General features: G+C 33.6%; 1 protein-coding gene across 13 annotated transcripts in view; it reads left to right on the plus strand.

Annotated features, from left to right (window-relative positions):
- The window catches only part of LOC101889853 (alpha-2-macroglobulin), a 61,575-nt gene extending 37,858 nt beyond the window's left edge, over nt 1–23,717 (plus strand). For 8 of the 13 annotated variants that reach the window (XM_011292445.3, XM_005179127.4, XM_005179124.4 and 5 more), the window contains exons 6-8: nt 17,098–18,181; nt 18,260–18,784; nt 23,149–23,717. In XM_011292445.3, the coding sequence (XP_011290747.1) occupies nt 17,098–18,181; nt 18,260–18,784; nt 23,149–23,697 (2,158 nt within the window). In that variant the 3' untranslated portion in view covers nt 23,698–23,717. Of the gene's footprint in view, nt 1–581; nt 802–1,038; nt 1,265–1,616; nt 1,771–6,328; nt 6,468–12,259; nt 12,423–17,097; nt 18,182–18,259; nt 18,785–23,148 lie in introns of all 13 variants that reach the window. The other 5 variants (XM_005179122.4, XM_005179121.4, XM_005179130.4 and 2 more) reach the window with 5 other exon arrangements.
- Nucleotides 23,718–25,205: the final 1,488 nt, after the last annotated feature.

Here is a 25,205-nt window from a genome sequence, read left to right on the forward strand (position 1 = left end):
AATAGGTACTTCAAAAAAATTAAAATAATTTTGATGTAAAAAAATCCTTTTTTATTTTTAGTCAATTTAGCACTTTTTCGAATTCGCCGCAAGATTTTTTTTTTAATTTCATTGGATATAATAATAATTCTATATAATCTTCTTGAAGTGCATCATAAGCCAGAGAAAATATTAGATTTGAATTTTTTTCATTTCATTGGTATTTTTCTCTTTCTGCTATATTCGGTTGTTCACACCATCTTTGCTATATCCCAGCCTTTGGGAATCGAATTGTAATTATAGGCCCATGATTGCAATTTTACACTTCCAATAGTTTTGAATTCAGAACAGCGATTTTTTTTATCAATTTTCATTGTCATATAGTACATTATGTGGGTATCCAACTCCATTCCACTGGACAATTATTTAAAATCTATAACAAAAAATTGAAACTCTATTTTATTTTACAAAAATCTTGAAATAATCATTGCTTTGCAGATAATCAGGAACATAATTAAATACATACATACATACATATTATTATAAATTATGATTATTTGTATTTTTTAAACATTAGTTAAACTTATAAATATTATTTGCAGAAAAGGCACAAGCTCATTATGCAGCCGGACCGGTGTCATTTCGACCAAATAGCTATGTACCCTCATCATCGTCATCATCATCATTGTCGTCGTCTTCGTCCTCCACGTCGTCATTAGCCATGGTAGAAGAACAGACCATTTTGCCAACAGAAACCATTTCATTCGATACTCAGATTCGAGAAAATTTCATTGAAAATTGGATATTCAATAATTTGAACAAGTAGGACAAAAAAATTCAAAATCGATTTTTGTTTTACCCAAATTTCAAAAATAGTTTTGTTGTTGGAAATTTCAATTGTTGCTTCTCCGTGCTGACTTGTGCTTTTTCCGTTTTTTTGTAACTACCACCCGCTCTCTCTAGCTCCCTTTCTGTGTGTTTTACATTTCAATATTCTAACCTCAATATATGTTTTGTTTTCATTTCGATTCTTCACCTGTTCTTCTTATTCTCGTATAGCTCATCACCATAAGATCCATAAACTTGAAATGCATTTCGATGATGATTACGATGTGGAATACGAACGTGTTGCATATTTTCAGAATTCCTTTGATACAGTGGATTTTATATCGCCTGTGTCGAAGGTATCCGACGATGTATCGGAGACAAGTGTCAAGGAACAACAGCGCAAACCACAACATCGTCGTATTAATTTTGTGGATTCTTGGCTATTTAATAATTTTAGGTTAGAAAAACTTTTGCGGTTTTTTAAGGGTTTAGATTGGTTTTTTCAAAATACAGTAAAACCTGGCATATTTGAACATAAAAGGCAAAAAGGGGGAAATGTGTTTGAAATGAAGGAATATTATAAGGCATGTGAGAGGGATTGAAGAAAAAAAATTATTAATAAAAAAGTTCATCAATGTGAGGTTTTACTGTATCAGACATGTATGACCAACCAACCAACCAACTAACGTAGCAAATAAGTATTATCTCTAAGTTGTGTAAATTGTGGCTGTCTAAAACTAGAATACTAAATATTTTTTATTATTCTCTTTTTCTCTCTCTCTCTCTCTCTTTCTGCCCCCAACCAACAGAGGGTGTCCCCTTACCATTACCCTTATATTCCATTGCTGCCGGTGACTTCCCACTTTTGTATTTGGCTAAAGAAGATGTTGGCTTCGTGGAGCCAACTGAATCGTTCGAAATTCGTCAAGATTTCAAAGAAGTTTGGCAATTTAACACAGCAAAGTAGGTCTTTAAAAAAAACTGATTTTTCAAAAGGGGATGGTATAATGGGTATGGATTTGAGATGCTTTCGATGTGGGTGTTAATAGATAACTATGTAGAATGTGTAAATAAGTAGATTTACTTGGGCAATGGATTCTTAACACTAACACAAACAAGAAGAGATTACATACAAAATTAAAAGAGAGTTTTTTTGGAAACTGTATAGAAAAATCTGGAAAATTTTTAAAATAACAAAAAAAAAATACAAGAAAAAAATCCGGCAGATAATGAAAGTAGAGATAAAAATGGAAAACACGTGGAACAGCATTTTGAAAGTTTACTTCTCAAAGTAACCCAAATACAGGGGGGAAATTCCCCACTCTTCGACATTTTTTTCAAAATTTCGGATTAAAATTCCATGGAATTCCTTCATTGTAGGTATAAATTGCTTTGGCAATATTACTGCCTACAATATGATCATTATTTTGGAAGGGGGTCTTTTGGTATTTTTTTCTCAAAAAATGCCTATAAATTCCCATTATTCATCCCCGCAGCATGTCAAAATATTCTACAAAATTATATATCATGAAATTCTACCCATAGGTGCCAGAAACCTTACCTAAACACCAGCAATTCATAAATATTTAAAACCATATGTTAGGCTTAAAGCCGTACCCCATGTGAATTTAGGAGAAAATTTCCTACAAATCACCATTTCGGATAGATGAAGTAAGAGACAAAATTATCCGCAATCAAATTTCACTATAAGTCACCAAAGAAACGAAATCTCTATTTTCATTACATATCAAGAAAATATTTGCAACAATGTGTGCCAAAAAAAGGCGTTAAAATATTTCCTTATTACAAAGTGAGATAAAAAATGTCTTAATTTTTAGCATCAAATTTTAGAATAAGTTTAGATTTGTTCGAATTGGTCACCTTCGGCATGAGTTATGACCTTTAAACGGCCAATGAAACCGTTACATGCTGCCCGAATGTTACTCTGCGGTATTTTGCCCCATTCCCGGCGAAGCGCTAGCTTAAGGTGATCGAGACTTCGGTTTTTTAGTGCCAACCTTGCTTTCCAATATATTCCAGACATAATAGTCCAACGGATTGGTATCCGGAAATTTTGGTGGCCATTGTGCGCTGGAAATGAAGCGAGGAACCTAATTTTGTAAACATTCTTGGGTGGTGCGTGCAGAGTGCGATGGTGCTGAGTCCTGTTGGAATGTCGAAGGTCTGCCCCAAAAAATGTTTGCGTGCCCAAGGCTTTAATACACCCTCCAGAATATTTTCGCGATAATATTCAACATTTATTCTGCTGCCACGGTCGATTAATACGAGTCGAGAGCGATCATCAGCTGTTATGGCGGCCCACACCATCACCATGGCCAGCGCTTGAGTTCTGGTGGCCAACCGAAGGTGCACATTTTCAGTTGACCTCTTTGACAAATAAACACAATCATTTTGTTTGTTTACAAACTGCTCTGCCGGACAACGAATTTTTTCTCATTGGAGACAACCAAATTCGGTAGTTCACAACTTTCGGCCGAGCAAAGCAACTCTTTAGCTCTTTTAAGTCTCTTTCCTTTCTGTTGCGGTGTATGTTCTTGCACTTTTTGGAATTTCAATGGCATTACCCAGAGATCAATTTTCAATATTTGCCGAATTGTCGCAATATTCCATTCGGCAAATATTGAAAATGTTCAACTCACGAGCTAAACAAGTCACTATCCAGTCGCTTCTTTACTTTTCGAACTAATTCGCTGATGTTGCTGTTTTCTTCCGTTCACTTCCTTGATATCGGGCTACGCTACCAGCCTCACGGTAACGAGCGATGGTACGAGACACAAAGATTTATTCGCATTTAAATGCTGGAGTGCTCTAACGATAGCCCCCTGTGGGTTTCCAGTCAAATGTAAGAAATCACACTATCGCGCTTTAATTCCATCACGAATAACTTTTATTCTGGAAAATTCTCACCAAAAAGGCTTTTGTGCGATTGTAAACAATATAATAAGCTGTAGCTGGAATAATTCTAAAAGCTGTCGGACGAGTGGCTTAGAAATGACAGCAGTCTGAACTTGGTTGCAGTTTTTTCATCTCACCCTGTTTGTACATGAAATGTAAGGATTCTGAGGAATGTTAATGCGAACTTTTCAAAAAATGATGAAGAGGGTAAATTTGGCCCCTCTCTTCAGCTTACTTTACAGTATACATTTTTAAAATACCTCTACATGTGTCTTCTATCGTTAGCTCTAAATACAAATTTTAGCGAAATTTTCCATAGAAGATTCTATAGGAAACTCTATAAAAATTCTTTAAAAAACTACACAGAAAATTCCATAGCAGATTCTATATGAAACTCTATAGGAAAATCTACAGAAAATTCTATAGAAAATTCTATGGGAAATTCTGTAGAAAATTCTACAGAAAATTGTATAAAAAATTATATAGAAAATTCTATAGAAAATTCTATGGAAAGTTCTATGGAAAATTTTATAGAAAATTATATAGAAAATTCTATAGAAAATTCTACAGAAAAGTCTATAGAAAATTCTATAGAAAACTGTACAGAAAAGTCTATAGAAAATTCTATGGAAATTATATGAAAAATTCTATATATATTTTTTTGATTTTCATAGAAAAATAGAAAATTCTATATAAACAAGTAAGCAAAGGCTACAGTCGAGCGGGGCCAACCGTTGAATACCCTACAACACTATAATAAACCATACAGTTGATATAGGCGAGATATTCGAAAGAATTCCACAAGATTTTGTGACAAATAATAAAAGAAAACCATCAGGTTCCGTTTTTTAATTTTCGAATAATAGCAACTTAAACTAATTTGGTCTTCCTAGATCTGGAACCTATATTTCCCAAAAAATGAGAAACAGACATTTGACTATATTCTTTAACGAAATCAGCGTTAACGAAATAGTCAGAAGTGCGTCTTTCCTGTATTTGTGAATTCTCTAAAAAGTCACTGGAATCGACATTTTCGTATTTTGTCTACAAAATTTGGCAAACTATTTCACACATTGAATATTTTTGGATGGCCATCCAAAACTGCTTGGCTTTTGTAATGTCCGGTAACCCCCATTCAAATGTGCGTGAGAATCGGGCGACAATTTTGCAGTTTTTTGTTCCATTTCAACCCCTAAATATATGGCGATCATCTCCAAAAAGTAGGCTTCTATTCTGACCCTCATCTTATCTCCATGCAAAATTTCGAAAGGATCGGGCCATAAATGCGATCTGCATATGATATCCTGATATCCTAACTACTTAGTTTTGTTAGCTGTAGAAATATTACCAAAATTCAAAATAAAAATATGCCAAAAATATGACAAAATTGAAAAAATATGAGAACATTTTACAAAATCAATATTTTCATCTTTAGAGAGATATTTTTATAAGATTTTTTTCGACGCTTTTTCTTTTCTGCCAAGAGGCCATTCTAAACTAATGAGAACTTTCGAAATCAGTTCAGCCGTTCTCGACATATAAGAGATTTTTCAAGCATATCTTCTTTGATAGACATATATATCGTACATATTATGCTATATATCCGTTTTGTTGGATGTTAACATCAGTGTAAAGATCAAAAGTAACCTTGTCATGGCTTTGTGATTTCGCCGGGATTTGAAATATTCGCGGTTTAATGAAAAATGTTGAATTTTTTCAACACAAAAGATATGGTCTATTTTACCCGCTAAATATTATCCGATGACCACCCAAATTGGTAGGCTTCTTTCCCTCCCTAAACTCCAGCTACATGCGAAATTCCGCGTCGATTGGTCTATAATTGCGACCTCCATAGCTTCTGCAAAATCCGACATTTTTTCAGTATTTGGTCCATTTCAACCCCTAAACATTTGGCGATCATCTCCAAAAGCAATAGGGTTCTATTCTGGTCCAAGCCCCACCTACATTCCAAATTTCGTGAAGATCGGACCGTAATTGCGACCTGTAGAGTGTTTACAAATTAACATGGACAGACGGACAGACGGACGGACGGACATACATAGCTAGATCGACTCAGCTCGGCGAGCTAGGAAGATCCATATATACTTTCCTATATGGGAAACAAATATTTCGAGGTGTTACATAAATTCTGGCCCAATCAAACTTATAATACCCCCAACACATAGTGTTGTAGGGTATAAAAATCTCCATTCCATAAAATTCCATATAAAATTCTATAGAATTATCTATAGTTTATTCTATAGAAATTCCTATGGAAATTTCAATAGAAATTTGTACCGAGAAGCCCTGTGTAGAATTTATGTTTTGTTTCCCCATAAAAACCCCCTGTCCCCAAATCAAGATGGCCTTTATACAAAAATCATATAAGTCTTTGAAAGTCACCAATTCAATGGTGAAAAAAACTATCATGTCCATATAGAGGCGACGATATCAAAATATTCCTCACATTTTTTTAATTTTTTTCATTCCTTAAATTTTTTAAATTTTAAATTTTTTAAATTTTTTTTCCTTACAATTTTTTATTTCTTTTTTAAATTTTTAAAAGTTTTTTTGTTGTTTTTAATTAAACCATATTATTTTATAGAAATGATATCGTTGAAAAAACCCCTTGGCATATTTTCGCGATTTGGTGAAATGTTTGGCTTTGATGAAATTCGTAGAAAGCGGCCGAAAATACGAAAGCTGCTCAGACATCGGACGTGGATTTTTCAAAATTTTGAAATGTAATTAAAAAAAAAGAAAACAAACAACAATTAATTTAGATTTTTTTTTTTTTAAATTTTGCATTCATATGGAATTGGTTGGGAATGTGCATAATTTGCGGAAAAAATAGAAGCATAGTAGAATTTTTAGTTTTTTATCGGCATATTACATTTAAGACCATAAAAATATTGATTTTTACAGATTATGGAAAAAAGCGGACAATTATGTCAAAAATATTCTTATTCCTTACAAAAATGCATCAATAATTCGGCATTATTACTCAAATGGCGCCCAAATGGAGAAGTTTGGAAAAAAAGTTTTATTTTTCTTGAATCAGTTATAAAATGAGTAACGTAATCCATGTTAGTTCCGTGATAGTAAATCCATCCTTAAACATAATTCATTCCCATTAGTCTTTGAAATTTTACATGGATATATGTTAGATCTACAGGATGGTTAGTATTGGAAATTGGGCTATATGTGTCCACCTTTATGTTATATTCCCTATATAACTGTACCGACGGATTTAATGTTTTTTTGGGGGGGTTTTAGTCACAATTATTATTTAACAAAATTTTGGAGCATGTGTTCCTATTATATAAGAAACGTCGCCGCATAGAATAGTCAATGTAGGTCTAAGTTTTGGTTTAATTCCCATGTAACTTTCCTACCCATATTCGGTATTTTGATAATTTGTGTCACACTTTTTATCGGAAATGTTTCAAATTTGGAATTTGAAGTTCGTAATGGGTACTACATCCTATGATCGAAAATTGCTTATGTAGGTTCGGGTCTAGGTATAGCTCCCATATAACGGTACCACCCTATATTCAATATTTTAAATAATTTAGCGACATTATTCACCGGAATCGTGTTAAATTTCCAATTTGAAGTTCCTAATGGGTATTGCAGCCTATGACAGAAAATTGCATATACAAGACCACGTCCTCGTATAGATCCCATATAACGGTACCTCCTTATATTCGGTATTTGGATGATTTTAGCAACCTTAACCACCGGAATTGTTTAAAATTTCGTAATTGAAGTTCCTAATGGGTTCTACAGCCCATGACAGAAAATTGCATATTCAGGTCCAAGACTTCCTATATCCCCCATATGAAGATTTCTTCCTATATTCTGTGTTTGCATGATTTTAGCGACATTATTTTACCGGAATCTATTCAAATTTCGTATTTGAAGTTCCTAATGGGTGCTACCAACTGTAACAGCAGGTTCATGTCTTCGTTTAGCCCCATATAACGGTACCTCTCTATATTGGGTATTTTGATTATTTTAGAAATATTTATCAACGGATTTTTTTTTTAATTTCATTTTTCTTTCCACATACAAATATTGGACCTGCTTTCTCACTGGTTAATGATAAATATTCGCATTTTCATTATTAGACCATAGTTGCTTTATGAGTCACGAAAAGGATCTTATATTCACCAAAAACCGGTTTGTATGTATCTCCATTATACCCTCTGCCATATGGCTAGAGAGGGTAAATACCATTTGATACGACCAAAACGTGCCTCATCTAAATAACGGTTTTAGACCCCAGGTCTCTTTGGACCAAATCTGTTTCTGGACATTTGGAGTTGATCTAGCTATGTCCGTCACTCCGTCTGGTTGGTGCGCACGATAACTTTCGAAGGGAGTATTCGATTTGGTTCAAATTTGGTACATCGTAATATTATTATCCAACTTAAGTTGAGTTCGAAGATGGGCGATATCGGTCCACTTCTTCTGGTAACTCCCACACACAAGTTGGAAATTTTCAAAAAAAAAAAACATTTTACTGCCCAAAAAGAGAAAGTATAATCCGATTTCAACTTTGAAATCCTTATATTTGCATCAGTGCCAGGTCAGGTGAGAAAATGGACAATATCAGCCCACTCCATCCTCCCCCCCCCCCCCCCCCCCCCCTCAAAGTGGCAAAATTTTGAATAAATATAGCTCTTACAATATGAGATGTAAGAGTCTGATTGTCTTCAAGTTACACACATCACAATATTTTTATTAACCCAAGGTATGGTGTGAAGATAGAATATATCGGTCCACTCCTTCTGGTACCTCTCCCACAAAAGGCTATAATTTTGAATATCCATGAAGCTTATAAAACGCGAAATTAACATCTGATTCCATTCAGACTTGGTCTCAATATTTCCACAACATCTGTTATAAGGATGGTAGAGATCGGACCATTTCTTCTGGTACCTCCCCCACAAAGGGCCAAAATTTTGAATAACCAAAACGACTATAAAATCCGAAATAAGTATCCGGTTCCCTTCATATTTCACACATCACAATATTTCTGTTAAGCCAATATATGCTCTGAAGATATGATATATCGGTCTACTCCTTCTGGTACCTCCCCCACAAAGGGTCAACATTTTGAATATCCGAGAATCTCATAAAACACGAAATTAACATCCGATTCCATTCAGACTTGGAATTTATTATTTTGCATAAAATTGGATGTAAATGTTAGATTTTTTTTGCATTTTTTGCCCATACAAATAAAATTATCTACATTCGGTCTTCTTGAGAAACTAATTTTCTTTTATCTCTTTTTATTTTTAAGTCAATAAAATATTATCTACCCACCCGCCATATCATGCAATAGGTGTCAAGAAGCATGTAATGCATGGCAATGTTACGTTACAAGTGATTATATCAATAACTCTGGAATACAACTGGATTCCCAAGCCAGTGGTACCAATACCGATCAAATTACAAAGGAAAAATTGTCCCGAAAATTGGATATTTTCAGAATTGCAGTAGGCTGAAATTTTAACATATTTTCTTTGTACTATTGTCCTTTGTCTTCTAGAAGGAAAAAGTCCATGTCTACAGTTTTTTCAATGGTTTTGGGTAATTTTATATACAATATATTCTAAATAGAAGTTAGGAAATATATGAAAAAGAAACTTCTGAGACAAAAAATCCATGTTTGTATACCCTACACCACAAGGTGGTCATCAGGGTATTATGTCTTTGTACATTTGTTTGTAACAGGCAAAGGAAATGAGATAGACCCATAGTTCCTTTTGATGATCTGCATAGAATCATATTCTGCGTCGGTTTAGGCATGTCCGTCCGTCTGTCCGTATGTCGGTTCATGTGTTTTTATAAACAAGGTCCAGGTCTCTATTTATTGTCCGATCGAGATGAAATTTTGCACAAATCATTTGTTTGATCCAAGGACGAACCCTATTGAAATTGGAGATAATAATAATTGATATAGCTCCCATATATATCTTCGTCCTATTTGCATTTTATTGTTCACCGTACCTGTAATATATGGTATGGATTTTGCACATACGACCAAATAAGGTCTGCTAATAAGTATGCCAAATTTCATCGAAATCGGTTCAGATATAGCTATAGCTCCCATATATATGGTTCATCCGATTTTTTATTTTTATCTTCCGCAGCCGTCATATGCCCGCTGTACCAACGATATTTGGGGAATTATATCAAATATAGCTTAGAAATACCTTCGCTAAATTTTATGGTGCTCGGTTCAAATTTGGATATATCTACCATAAATATCTTCGTCCGATTTGTCTTTTATTGTGCACCAAAAGTGTAATATTAGCCCAAATGTGATGAAATTTGGCACATACGACCAAATTGAGTCTAGAAACTAGTATGTCAAATTTGATGAAAATCGGTTCAGGTACAGCTATAGCTCCCATATATATTGTTCATCCGATTTGTTATATTTGCTCTCCACAGCCGTAATATGCGCTCCGTAACAACGATATTCCGGGCAATATACCAAATTCAGCTTAGAAATACCTTTGCCAAATTTTATCGAGATCGGTTCAGATTTGGATATAACTCCCATATATATCTTTATCTGATTTCAAGATAATTGTGCATCAAATGGTTAATACAAGCCAAAGTGAAAAGATACAAATGCCTCGGCAAATTTAGTGCTTTGGACTTTAAATTATAACTTTAATAATTTCAGAACGGCTGGAATGTAAAACTTTTTAATATGATAACAGATTTCCCCTTTATGATTTCGAAAAAAAAAAAATTGAAAAAATGGTAGATTTTTGCAGTTTCTGGAACAGAGCAACTGTATTCTAAAATGTAGCCCCCTCATTCTATTATAATAGGGTTCAGGTTAAACAACCAATCCGACTTCTTTAAAAATAGGAAAATTTTTCGAAATCTCTAAATTTGTTCTTCGATATTATCTTTCTTTCTCTCTCTCTCTCTCTCTCTCTCTCTCTCTCTCTCTCTCACTTCCTCCCCAGCGGATTTTTTAGCACATACATCTTCCATCTGAGACCAATGACAATGTAGGTGCGACCCATCCAAAGCCTGTATACAATTTCTACTTACATTTACACAGAGATGGCCTAGGCCGTCAGACGAGTCCGAAATCTACCGACAATGTAAGCGAATGTTGGATGGGTCCGAAATCGACCGACAACGTAAGCGAATGTTGGATGGGTCCGAAATCTATCAACATTGTAAGCGAAGGTTGGATGGGTCCGATTCCATCAACATTTTAGATTGTGGAACTTAAATTTCAGCTGTATTTTATTAAAATATTCGTATTATTAACAGTGTTTTCAACAATAAAATATTCTTATTATAATTAGAAATAATGCATAAAAACGAAATTCATAAAACTTATTCAAAAGACGTGGGAAGAAATAAAGCTTAAACTAAAGGAAAAAAACAATATATTTTTCCAGTTTTTTATTGTAGGACATTGTTCGGAAGTGTCTGGCCTTAGGGAATTTGAAACAATTTCTAATCCTGTTTATGGAATCCTTCACATATGACAGCTTCTGAAATAAGGATAGAAAATATAGAACAATTTTTTAATATTAAACAGTTATACTATAGAATAGACTAATGGACTACATTTTAAGGTAATATAATATCACTTTTCAATAAGTATGTAAGAAAAAATTCAACTTACCGAAAATGGCCATGATTAAAATTTATATTCCTTAAACGCCTTTTTAATTTGGGTACCATCATAGCTGTAAGATAATATTATAGAAATGTCATTAATCTTGCAGAAGTTTTTAATCTGGCGAAATTATAATTTTTATGATACTAACCTGAAAGAATTTAAATTATTAATGGATTATAACGGAGAGATTTTAATATTCTTACATATTTTCCAAAATATAATTCTACAATTTTGGAATGCATGGAATCTGCTTATTTTGTAGAATATCATTGTTTTCCAAACAGTCCGTCCTCAACTGTGCATTTCTTTTTAAATTGTCTGCTTCCACTTTCTTTAGTCGTCTTAAATTACTCCTACTGAATCCTGACATTTTATTTAACTAATTTAATACACAACACTTACTATATTCTTATTTTATTAATTTATTTTATTAACTTTTGTTCAAAATTCACAACTTGCACTTTCAAAAACACTTCACAGAATAAAATTTTGCTTCAAAATAGAAAGAAGCATCAGAAATGAATAACGGTACAACAGCAGCTGCAACAATAATCAAAAAAATTACAAAACAATACAAAGGCATCCGATTCAGATGCAAGTGCGATGGACAGTTTTTATTGTATTTTGTTTTGTTCTTTAATTCTAACATGGATTTTGTTTCACAATGTAATAGCAATACGACTCATCCGATTCGGATGCTAGTTGTATGCTATTAACCACTGTCATTTCATTTTTTCCTATTGACAATATAGCATACATTTGGATGGGTATTAAATTGTAATGGCCAGCGGACTGCTGGGTCTTTCTCTTTTATACATTTCCTCACCATTCCTCTCCGTTATTCTCCACTCTCTTTTTTTGTAGTTATTCTAAAACCCCTCAAGAAGAAGAATAAACATGGTCATAAACCCTTGCATCAAATTGTCACCGGCATGGGATTTGAAGATTCACCCTACGATGAATCCCAGACACAAATACGTAGCAATTTTTTAGATGTTTGGATTTGGGATAATGTGAATGGACACAAGTAAATGAATTTTTCTCGCAAAATTTAGTGAATAGCTTTTTTGGTTAAAATGTTATTTTTTTTTCTGGACTCAAGTTCTATGCGTTAGCCATAATTTGTAAATATTTCAAAAGATTTTGAAAATCTCAACTCTTTATTTAATGTATATAAATTGAATTTCTGGGCGCTACATCTTTGGTATAGCCATAATTTGTAAATATTTCAAAAGATTTTGAAAAAGATTTTGAAAATTTTTTGATATATTTTTTGTACACAAATTGAAGGAGTCTTGTATTACTTTTTTTTTTTTTTGTAAATAGCTATTTCAATTTTTGTAAATATTTTTTGATATATAATTTATGTATTTAAAAAAAAAACACTGTCTAGCATCATGCATAAAATCCTTAGAGGTCACTTCTTGTATTTGATATTGGGATTTTTTATGAAATTGTATTCCAGCTCAATGGAATAATTAATTTCGATTAAGATTGAATATCGGAATTTGCCCTTCGGCCCTCCTCATCGTGTGTACACAATATATACCCAAGCTATGTTTATACCATGGTAGAAAAATACAGGTAAATGCATCAACGCTTGGGAATATTGAGGTGTCAAAATATTTTAAATGTGTTTTCAAATATAATTAGATTTTCACATGTTTTCGCATACGATGTCATTCGGAGGTTATTATAATACGCGTTTTCAACAATTTTTACAAATTGAAATAATTTTTCATTCAACATTTTCAATTCCAAAATTGGTTTGACAGTTTATTGTCCCAGCAGCTGAGTCGATGCGTCTACCTATATTATTCTACCATGGTTTATACCCTACACCACACTGTGGTCAGGGTATTATGTCTTTGTGAATTTGTTTTTAGCATAGAGAAGGAATCGAGATAGACCCATAGTTCCTTTTGATGATCTGCATAGAATCACATCTTGAGTCCATTTATGCATGTCCGTCCGTCCGTCTGTCCATGTATTTTTGTAAACAAAGTACAGGTCGCCTTTATTATCCGATCAAGATGATATTCTACAATAATACTTTGTTTGGCCCAAAAACGAACCCTATTGAAATTTAGAGATAATCGGTCATGATTAAGATATACCTCCCATATATATCTTCAACCGATTTCGGGAAAATTGTGCCTTAAATGGCCAATATTAGTCCAAATGAGCTGAGTTATGGCACATCCGATCGAACTCAGTCTAGAAGCAAGTACATCAAATTTGGTGAAAATAGTTGCTGATATAGCTATAGCCCCCATATATAGGTTTCATCCGATTTGGTGTTTAAGTCCCTCACATGCGTAATATGTACTCCACAACAATAATATTTGGCACCAGGTATCAGATACAGCCTAGAAATACCTATATCCGATTTCAGATTTTTTGCACACCAAATGGCTAATATCAATCCAAAATAATACTGAATTTGGCAATTCCGACGGAATTCAGCCTTAAAGCATGTGCTTCAATTTTAATTATTTTTTTTCTTTTTGAAAATAGGTTCAGATATATCTATAGCTCCCATATGTATGTTTTATCCGATTTGGGGTTTAAAGTCCTCACGTACGTAATATGCCTTCCACAACAATGATATTTTATACCGGGCATCAGCCTAGAAATACCTTTATACGATTTCAGGTTTTTTGAGCACCAAATGGCTAATATCATCCCAAATAGGCTAAAATGTTGACAATTCTGACGGAATTCAGCCTAAAAGCATGGGCTTATTTTTTGAAAATCGGTTCGAATATAGCTATTGCTCTCATATGTATGTTTTATCCGATTTAGGGTTTAAAGTCCTCACGTACGTAATATGCCTTCCACAACAATGATATTTTATACCAGGCATCAGATACTGATCGAAAATACCTCTGCCAAATTTTATCGAGATCGGTTTAGATTTTTATATAGTTTTGATATACACCTTCTTCCGATGTTACGGTTATTACTCACCATATATGGACTATCAGCCCAAATTGAATAGATGTTTTCATTTTCAACAGAATTTTACCAAAATTCCGTCTGGTATATCTATCGGCTTCTTAAAAGTTTACATCGGAAGGTAGCCCAAAAATATGGTGAGAAAATTCCGACAAATTTTTACATTTTTGAAATCATTCGAGTTAAGATTCCTTGGAATCCATGCATTTTAGATTTAATCCTCAGTCGAGCCATAAAAAGGGTCTTTTAGGGCCTTTTCTTCAAAAGCGCTCAAAAACTGCATTAAGATGTGATCGTAGCAGATCAAAATATTCTACAAAATTGTTGGTCACAAAATTCTACTCTAGGTCTTGGAGTAAATCAAAATCCCAAAACTTACCTAAAATCCGGACATCGTTAAATATATAACACATTTTAGGGTTACATTAGAACGCGGTCTGATTTCATGCAAAATTCTCCTACAAAACATCATTCTAGGGGGATGACGTCAAAAAAAAATATTCTGCATCAAATTTTACTATAAATTATCAAAGAAAATAAATCTAAATTTTCCTCTATATATAAAAAAAATAATTGCATCAATGTTGCCAAAATTTCTGTTGTTCGAAAACTCGCAATAAAAACTCCAAAAAAAATTAAGCCTTAAGGAAGATTTTGACTCAGCATGGAAACGTGTTAAGTTAGCAGTAAATAATCTAATCACACAATTTTCTCTTCTAATACACAAATTTCGAATGTAATTTTCTTAAAAACTGTCAAACCTAGGAATATGGTTTGTTCTGAAATTTATAGTGCAATTTTATGTAGAATATTTCTTCTTTTAATACCTTCTATCTAGAACGTAATTTTATATTACTTTCATGCTGCAGCTCGGAAAAAATACTGAAGAAAATTTGATCAAAAAATTGGGTTTTTTTAGAAACATTGATGTAATTTTTTTACTGACATCTAATGGAAATAGAGATTTCGTTTCTTCTGAGACTTATAGTTAAATTTGATATAGAATATTTCCTCCTCTGATACTTTTCCGGAAAAATTAAATTTTAACGGAGATTTTGACTTAAACTTGAAACGTGTTAAGAAAAACACGTGAGCAAATAACTGTCTCTTGCAAAATATACATATCAAATGTAATTATTTTAAAAACTATTAAATCTAGGTATATAATTTATGTTGGGGTTTGTAGTGAAATTTTATATAGAATATTTCTTCTTTTAACACTTTTTGTCTAAAACGAAATTTAATGTTACTTTCCTGCATCAACTCACAAAAAGGCCGTGAGAGAATTCATAAACAAAAAGTTTTAGCGTTTTTTTTCTTTTGGCAACATTGTTTCAAATATTTTTTTCATATACAATGGAAAGTGAGATTTCGTTTCTTTGGTGACTTATAGTGAATTTTGATGAAAAATATTTTTGTCTTTGACATAATCCTTCTAAAATGATGCTTTGTACTAGAACTTTGCATAATCTCACAAGAGTATGGTTTTTAACCCTAAAATGTGCTTTTTTTAGTATTTATGAATTCCTGGCGTCTGAGTTAGATTTAGACGTATTATGTATTATCTGGGACCTATAGTAGAATTTTATGACGCATAATTTTGTGGAATATTTTGACCCGCTACGACATCGTAAAAAGGGAGTTTTTAATCATATTTTGAAAAATTGACCAAAAAGACCCCTTTAATGACTCCCATGAGGGTTAAAATCTGCTATCAAAATAAGTCCCGTATTATAAGCAGTAATATTGCCGAAGAAACTATATGCCAGAAATGCAGGGATTCCAAGGAATCTTATTCCAAAAATTTCAAAATATGTACATGAGGGGAAAACTTGTCCCCTCTAGTTGCGTTACTTTCTTATGTAAATTTTCAAAACTCCGATACCCATGTCTTCCGCGATTTTTCTTTCATAATCAACTGGGAATTTCCTGTAATTATGGACTATTAATTCTCTTAAAACGACAAAACATTCCCAAATATTTTGATGATTTTCAAATGTTGATGTTATATATCTCTCGTAATACCGACTGAATTTTTCGTTGTATATGGAATTTAGTCTTTTTTATAAAAATACCTGGGGGCAGAAAATACCGATCTATGAAAATATGAAAGACAAATTTTTTGAAAGGAAAAATTTCATAAAGGAAATATTTTCTCGTGTTTCATATTTTCATAGAACAAGAATCCAGTGCCTGGAAAATTTTAAAGCCTAAAATATTTTTTTTTTTATTTTGCATTTTTCAACCTTTATCAGGGACCCAGAATTGAGCCCCTGAATAGTTGAAAACGCTTTGGGAGTTTTCTTAAGGCAAAAATCAAAATCTTAACTTCCTCGTCAAATATGTCATTTCTTCAAAGGAATTGTTGTTGTGGTGCCATTGATTTGGCCACCAAAAATTTCTCGTTGCAGAAATCTCTACAAACTCTTCAAAGTATCCTTCCATTTCCCTCTACTTTTCTTTCATTTGCTTGCTTTATTTCATTTTACAAAATAATCCTTTCATTACCGGCATGATCCATTCTCCCCATAACTCATTGGTCAAGGCATGGGCTTGTAAAGCTTATCTAAACCTCCATCCTCTCATCCAACTAATCTTGTTTGCATTTTTTTATTTTTTGGTGAATGAAAGCTTTTTTGTGTGTTTGTATGTGTTTTATGTCGTATCTCTCAGTTGTTGGGATTTTTTTCTAATATTTCGTTTTTTTATTTTCAATTTTCCCCCACCATCATTTTTCTCTTTAGCACTGATGCCTCGGGCATGGCCAAACTTAGCAAAAAGATTCCCGATACTATCACCTCTTGGGTGGTGACCGGCTTTGCCATGAACGAAAAAACAGGCTTTGCCATGGCTGAAAATCCCACCAAAATCAAGGTCTTCCAGCCTTTCTTTATCAGCACCAACCTTCCCTATTCGGTGAAGCGGGGCGAAGTCATCTCCATACCCATTGTGGTGTTCAATTACATGGAAAAATCGCTGGATGCCGAAGTGACAATGGAGAATACCGATGAGGAGTATGACTTTACCGAGGCCACAAATGACATTGAGGAATCGGTGTTGGAGGAGAAACAGAGAACTAAGAGTATTACTGTACCCTCGAATGGTGGTCAAACGGTGTCCTTTATGATACGACCCAACAAAGTGGGTGATATTACACTGAAAATCAAGGCCATCAGTGCCCTGGCCGGAGATGCCATACATCAAAAGCTCAAGGTGGAACCGGAGGGTGTAACGCATTACGAAAATCATGCCATCTTTGTGAATATACCCGACAAGCAGGGATCAGCCAAACATGAACTCCAAGCTCCCATTCCCAAGGATGCGGTTCTGGATTCGGAATATTTGGAATTTTCAGCTGTGGGTGATATTCTGGGTCCCACCATTAAAAACATCGACAAACTGGTGCGCATGCCTTATGGCTGTGGCGAACAGAATATGGTGAATTTTGTGCCAAATATTTTGGTTCTTTACTATTTGGATGCCATTAAAAAGGATATGCCTCTGATTGCCCAGAAGGCCAAAAGCTATATGGAATCCGGCTATCAAAGGGAATTGACCTACAAACATAAAAATGGAGCCTACAGTGCCTTTGGCGAGGGTCGCAGTGAGGACAATAGCTGGCTAACAGCCTATGTGGCACGTTCATTTATACAGGCCCGTAAATACATAACCATTGATGCGGCGGTGATTGATCAGGCCCTGGAATTCCTGGCCAAGACCCAGGCCGAAGATGGCCATTTTCCACAAAAGGGTAAACTTTTCCATCCAGCCCATCAAAATGATGTTGGATTTACGGCCTTTGCTCTGCTGGCTTTCCTGGAGGATACGGTAAGTTAAAAAAAAATCTCTCAAATAATATTTTCAAAAAAAAAAACTATCCTCTCTCTCTTCTCTCTCTTTCTGCAGGACTATGCCTCGAAATACAAACCCCAAATCCAAAAAGCCCTGCAATACCTTGCCGATCACATTGAAAAAGAGGATAACATTTATGCCCTGGCAATCGCTGGTGTGGTATTGAACAAGGTTCATCATCCGGATGCCTCGAAACTCTTGGAGAAACTGGAAAAATCTTCAACATTTGAGAATGGCCTAAAATGGTGGTCGAATGCCAACAAGGATCATTCAAATGACATTGAGGTGACCTCCTACATTCTACAGTCCTTGGTCGAGACGGAAGAAGCTGGAAAACTATTACCCATCGTACAATGGTTGGTGGGTCAACGTAACAGTTTGGGTGGTTTCGATTCCACACAGGACACCGTGGTCGGTCTACAGGCTCTGATTAAATTTGCCGAACGTTTCATGGCCGTTGGCGGAGGTGATGGCAAAATGTCCATTGCATTCGAGGCCAAGGATGGTGAGGGCCACGAGACCACTAAGGATACGATTGAGGTGGACAAGGATAATGCATTGTTGTTGCAAACACATGTGGTAAGTTGAAAATATAGAAAAAAATATTGGATATTCGATATTTGGCAAAGGGTGATTTTTTAAGGGCTATATTTCACCAAAATTATTTGCCATATAATTTTACTTAAGGTCCTAGAAGACATCAAAAGTCTAACTCTCAACTAAACACCAGAAATTAATATACCTTAAAAAACACCATTTTAGGGTTAAACAGTACTTTGTGTGAGTTTATGCAAAATTCTCCTATAAAGCAACATTTTAGAAGGATATTGTCCGAGACAAAAATATTCTTCGAAAAAAGTCCCATGTAAAATTGATTAAAAATTAGAAAATATTTTTGCATTTTTTAACAATATTTATGTAAATATTTTCTTGATATATGATGGAAATAGAGAATTCTTTTCTTTTGCGATTTATAGTGAAATTTGATTTAGAATATTTCCCCCTTTGACACTTTCTCGAAAAAATAAAGTTATAAGGCAGATTTTGACTTTGAATGGAAACGCGTTAAATTGGAAGTAAAACAAATGCAAACACATACTTTGGATATATGATTTAGGAATTTTAAATACAATTTTCTTAAAAATTATTGAATGTAGATATATGAGTTATTTCGAAATTTATGGTGAAATTTTGTATAGAATATTCCTTTTTTTGACACTTTTTCCCCTAAATGAAAAGTTATGTCCTTTTCATGCATTAACTCGAAAAAAGGCCCAAGTAAAATTTATAAAAAAAAAATGAGAAAATATTACTTGCATTTTATAACAATATTTATGTAAATATTTTCTTGATATATGATGGAAATAGAGAATTATTTTCTTTGGTGACTTTTAGTGAAATTTTATCTAGAATATATTCTCCTTTGACACCTTTCCCAAAAAGTTAAGTTTTAAGGCAGATTTTGACTTTGAATGGAAACGCGTTAAATTGGATGTAAAAAATGTAACCACATGCCTTGGACATATGATTTACGAATTCGAATATAATTTTCTTAAAAACTATAAAATTCAGATATATGAGTTATTCTAGGATTTTGTGGAAAATGTTCTTCTTCTTCTTCTTTTTTCTTCTGACACTTTTTCCCCTAAATGAAAAGTTATGTCCCTTTCATGCATTAACTCGAAAAAAGTCCCATGTAAAATTGATTAAAAAATTATAAAATATTTTTGCATTTTTTAACAATATTTATGTAAATATTTTCTTGATATATAATGGAAATAGAGAATTCTTTTCTTTGGTGACATGTAGTGAAATTTTATCTAGAATATATTCTCCTTTGACACCTTTCCCAAAAAGTTAAGTTTTAAGGCAGATTTTGACTTTGAATGGAAACGCGTTAAATTGGAAGTAAAAAAAATGCAAACATATACTTTGGATATATGATTTAGGAATTTTAAATACAATTTTCTTAAAAATTATTGAATGTAGATATATGAGTTATTCCGAAATTTATGGTGAAATTTTGTATAGAATATTTCTTCTTTTAACACTTATCGTATATAATGAAGTTGTATGTCATTTTCATGCATTAACTCGAAATAAGGCGAGGAAACATAGTTAAAAAAATAATAAAATAAAAATAAATAAAAAATATTTTCGATTTTTTTAACAACATTGATGCTAATATTTTCTTAATATATGATGGAAATAGAGAATTCTTTTCTTTGGCGACTTTTAGTGAAATTTGATCTAGAATATATCCTCCTTTGATACTTTCTCCAAAAAGTTAAGTTTTAAGGGAGATTTTGACTTTGAATAGAAACGCGTTAAATTGGATGTAAAAAATGTAACCACATGCCTTGGACATATGATTTACGAATTCGAATATAATTTTCTTAAAAACTATCAAATTTAGATATATGAGTTATTCTAGGATTTTTTGAAAAATTTTGTGTAGAATATTTCTTCCTTTGGCACTTTTTGCCTAAAATAAATTTTGATGTTTCTTTCATGCACTAACTCGATAAAAGTCGAATGAAAAACTGTTCAAAAAAAAATACGATATAATTTTGCTTATTTTTTCGGCAACATTGATGCATATATTTTCTTGATATATATTGAAAGTAGAGATTTCTTCTCTTTGGTAACCAACAGTGAAATTTGATGAAGAATATTTTTGTCTCTAACGTTAATCTTCTAAAATATTATTTTGTACGAGAATTTTGCATGAACTCACATGAATAAGGGTTTTAACCCTAAAATGAGTTTTTAGCATCAATGAATTTCTGGCATTTAGGTAAGACTTAGATTTTGAGCGTCTTTTGGAACCTATAGTAGAATTTTATGAGAAATATTTTGACTAGCCACCGTGCCGTTTAAAGGGTTGACTCGCTTGAGGGTTAAAGTTGTCAACCGAAATATTCCTCGAATTTGTATCTACAATAATTGCCGAAGACAATAAATACCTAAAATCCATGGATTCCGAGAAATCTCAATCCGAAATGTTCCAAAATTGTGGGAGAGGGGGAAACTTGTCCCCTCTTTTTGGTTATTTTGAGGTGTAAACATTCAAACGCCGATTTCTATTTTTCTGCTGGATTTTCCCTTTATCAATTAAAACAAGTAAGCAAAGGCTACAGTCGAGCGGGGCCGACCGTTGAATACCCTACAACACTATAATAAACGATACAGTTTATATAGGCGAGATACTCGAAAGAATTCCACAAGATATTGTGACAAATAATAAAAGAAAACCATCAGGTTTCGTTCTCTAATTTTCGAATAATAGCAACATAAACTAATTCGCTCATTTCCAATTCATGGTAGATGTTGCACTTAAATGGTCTTCCAAGATCTGGAACCAATATTTCCCAAAGACGTATAATCTCTCAGAAGTGGCAAAAGATTAACATTTATTATTGGTTTTTGACTGAAACGCATCTATATGAGATATAGACATTTGACTATATTCTTCAACGAAATCAGCCTTAACGAAATAGTCAGTAGTGTGTCTTTCCTGTATTTGTGAATTCTCCAAAAAGTGACTGGAATGGACATTTTCGTATTTTGTCTATAAAAGTTGGCAAACTCCTTCACACATTGAATATTTTTGGATGGTCATCCAAAACTGCTTGGCTTTTGCAATGTCCCATAACCCCCATAATTACGACCTGCTGTCAATTTTGCAGTTTTTTTGGTCCATTTCAACCCCTAAATATATGGCGATCATCTCCAAAAAGAGTAGGCTTCTATTCTGACCCTCATCTCCTCTCCATGCAAAATTTCGTAAGGATCGGGCCATAAATGCGATCTGTATATGATATCCTGATATCCTAACTACTTAGTTTTGTTAGCTGTAGAAATATTACCAAATGTTTAATTCAAAATGAAAATATGCCAAAAATATGACAAAATTGAAAAAATATGAGAAATTTTACAAAATCAATATTTTCATCTTTAGAGAGATATTTTTATGCGATTTTTTTCGACGTTTTTTCTTTCCTATCAAGAGGCCATTCTGAATTAATGAGAACTGTCGAAATCAGTTCAGCCGTTCTCGACATATAAGAGATTTCTCAAGCATATCTTCATTGATAAACATATATATCGCACATATTTTGCTATATATCCGTTTTGTTGGATGTTAACATCAATGTAAAGATCAGGAGTAACCTTGTCATGGCTTTGTGATTTCTCCGCGATTTAAAATATTCGCGGTTTAATGAAAAATTTTGAATTTTTTTAACAAAAAAGATAGGGTCTATTTTACCCGCTAAATATTATCCGATGACCACCCAAATGGGTAGGCTTCTTGCCAGCCCTAAACTCTAGCTACATGCGAAATTCCGCGTCGATTGGTCTATAATTGCAACCTGTAGAGCAAGTGCAAAATCAGCAAATTTTTCAGTTTTTGGTCCATTTCAACCCCTAAATATTATGCGATCATCACCAAAAGAAATAGGGTTCTATTCTGACCCTAGCCTCACTTCCATTTTAAATTTCGTGAAGATCGGACCATAATTGCGACCTGTAGAGTGATTACAAATTAACATGGACAGACGGACAGACGGACGGACGGACATACATAGCTAGATCGACTCAGCTCGGCGAGATAGGAAGATCCATATATACTTTCCTATGTGGGAAATCAATATTTCGTGGTGTTACATAATTTTTGGCCCAATCAAACTTATAATACCCTCAACACATAGTGTTGTAGGGTATAAAAATGAATTTTGTTGCAAAGGGTTACAAACCAAACGAAAAATGTGTGACAGTGAAACAAACCTCGAAACGTGTGTGAGTTGTTTAAACCAGTGTTGCCAAATATATAATGGCTTAAAAAATCACCCTTTACTTACCCATTTTTTGTTTAATTTAATTTATATCTCTTATTCTCTCTCTCTATCCCCCCCCCCCCCCCTCTCTTTTTATTTTCTCAGCTACCCAAATCATCACGTCAAGTCTCGATGACAGCCACCGGTCAGGGTTCGTGTCTAGTTCAGTTGTCCTATCGTTACAATTTGGCCACAAGGGATGACAAACCCAGTTTCGCCATCAAACATGAATTGAAGGAAACCCCCACCTCGCATCAGCTGCTCATGAATGTCTGTGCCGAATATCAGCCAGGCCCTGAGAGTCAACTCAAAGAATCAAACATGGCTGTTATGGAAATTTCTCTACCCTCCGGTTTCACGGCCGATTCGGATAGTTTCGATAAGATACGCAACGCCAATCAAGTTCAGCGCGTTGAAACGAAAAATTCCGAAACGGTAATCATTGTCTATTTCGAAAGTTTGAAGGCAGCTGAACCGGTGTGTTTCGACGTCTTTGCCGAGAAGTCACATGCCGTGGCCAAGCAAAAGCCGGCTGCCATAACCGTCTACGACTACTACAATACGGAGCAAAGGGCCACGGTCTACTATGAGGTCAAGTCATCGCTGTGTGATATCTGTGAAAAGGATGAATGCGGCCAGGGTTGTTCGAAATAGAAATGGTTAAGGCTGCTAAATTCGAAAGAAAAAAACAATTACGATTATATGTTGTAATGAAATGTACTTCCGGAAAATTGTAAAATTTTATTTCCCTTCAAATATATTTTAATCCCAGAAATAAATGATAATAAAATAAATTATCTTTTTTTATTTTTCAGGGTTTCAATAAAAATGAGTTTTTAATAGAATATTTATTTATTTAATTATTTTTAAATAAACAATTTAAAAGTGAATTTTTAAGACATTTTTTTAAAATAAATAATTTACTTAAAATTATTAATACTCTGACTCTTACTACCGAAGCAGTAAACCGCCATATTCCACATATTTTTAGAATTTTTGAGAAAAACTGCTGACTTGTATCGACTACTCTCATAGTATTTAAATAATTTAAAATATTAACCCTTTGTGGGGGAAGGTGCCAGAAAGTGTGGACCGATTTCGTCTAATTTCCTCAACTGATTTTAAAAATTTATTATTTTTTTTCGAATTTTTTGAATTTTTAAGGGGAGATAGCTATAGATTGGTGTGAACCGCTATTGCCCATCTCCGAACTTGCTATATGTTTGGTAATAATACTAAGGGGCACCCAGTGTGAACCGAATAGGTGTACAAGTCCTCTATGGACATTACACATTAATCCATCTTCTATGGAAAATATATAATTTTGTCTTGATTGGAGAGAATACCCTCTCCGGCTCGAACATTTACAGAAACTTGCTACAAGTCTTCTATGTTCATAAGACCTTGTCCAAGTGTTTTATGAGCGGGAAGATCTTTTAAAGGTAATCTAGATTTTAGAAAGCATTTAAACGCCATATAGGACCCAAGGGCTTCTTAAAGATCTTCTAGACTCTGAAAACCCTTTAAATGTCTCCTGGAGTCATAGGGCCTCTGGAAGTTTTCTAAAAGGCCATCTGGAGTCAGAAAAACTTTCAGAGGCCTTCAAGAGCCTAAAGACCTTTTAAGGGAATTCAATAGCTTGAAGACCTACTGCAGAACATCTGCACCTTTTTCAGTTGAAATTCGAAACATTTTAATTGTAATTTGAGAAGTCTATTTGCAATTCGAATCTTTCGATTTATAATTCGAAAATTCCATTTGCAGTTCGAATTATTTTAGTTGTAATTCGAGAATTTCAATAGTAATTCGAATTATTCCAATATAATCAGAATAATTCGAATTACAAATGGAATAATTCGAATTACAAATGGAATTCTCGAATTACTAATGTAATAATTCGAATTACAATTGGAATTTTCGATTTACAATTCGAATTACAAATATAATTCTCAACTTACACTTAAAATGTTTCGAATTACATCTGAAGACCCTAGAACTGTTTTTTTTTGGAAATTCCTACTAAAAAATGGTACTAAAAGTACTAAAAATTATATTCTTTGTACTGGCCAAACGGAATAAGCTAGAATTCTGAAATTTGTAAAGAGAGTCACTGATGGAGTACAGGACAGATGTACCAAAAGTAAATACGAAATTCGAACTTT

This window comes from Musca domestica, unplaced genomic scaffold (genome assembly GCF_030504385.1).
Source record: "Musca domestica strain aabys unplaced genomic scaffold, Musca_domestica.polishedcontigs.V.1.1 3, whole genome shotgun sequence".
NCBI classification, from domain to species: Eukaryota; Metazoa; Arthropoda; class Insecta; order Diptera; family Muscidae; genus Musca; species Musca domestica.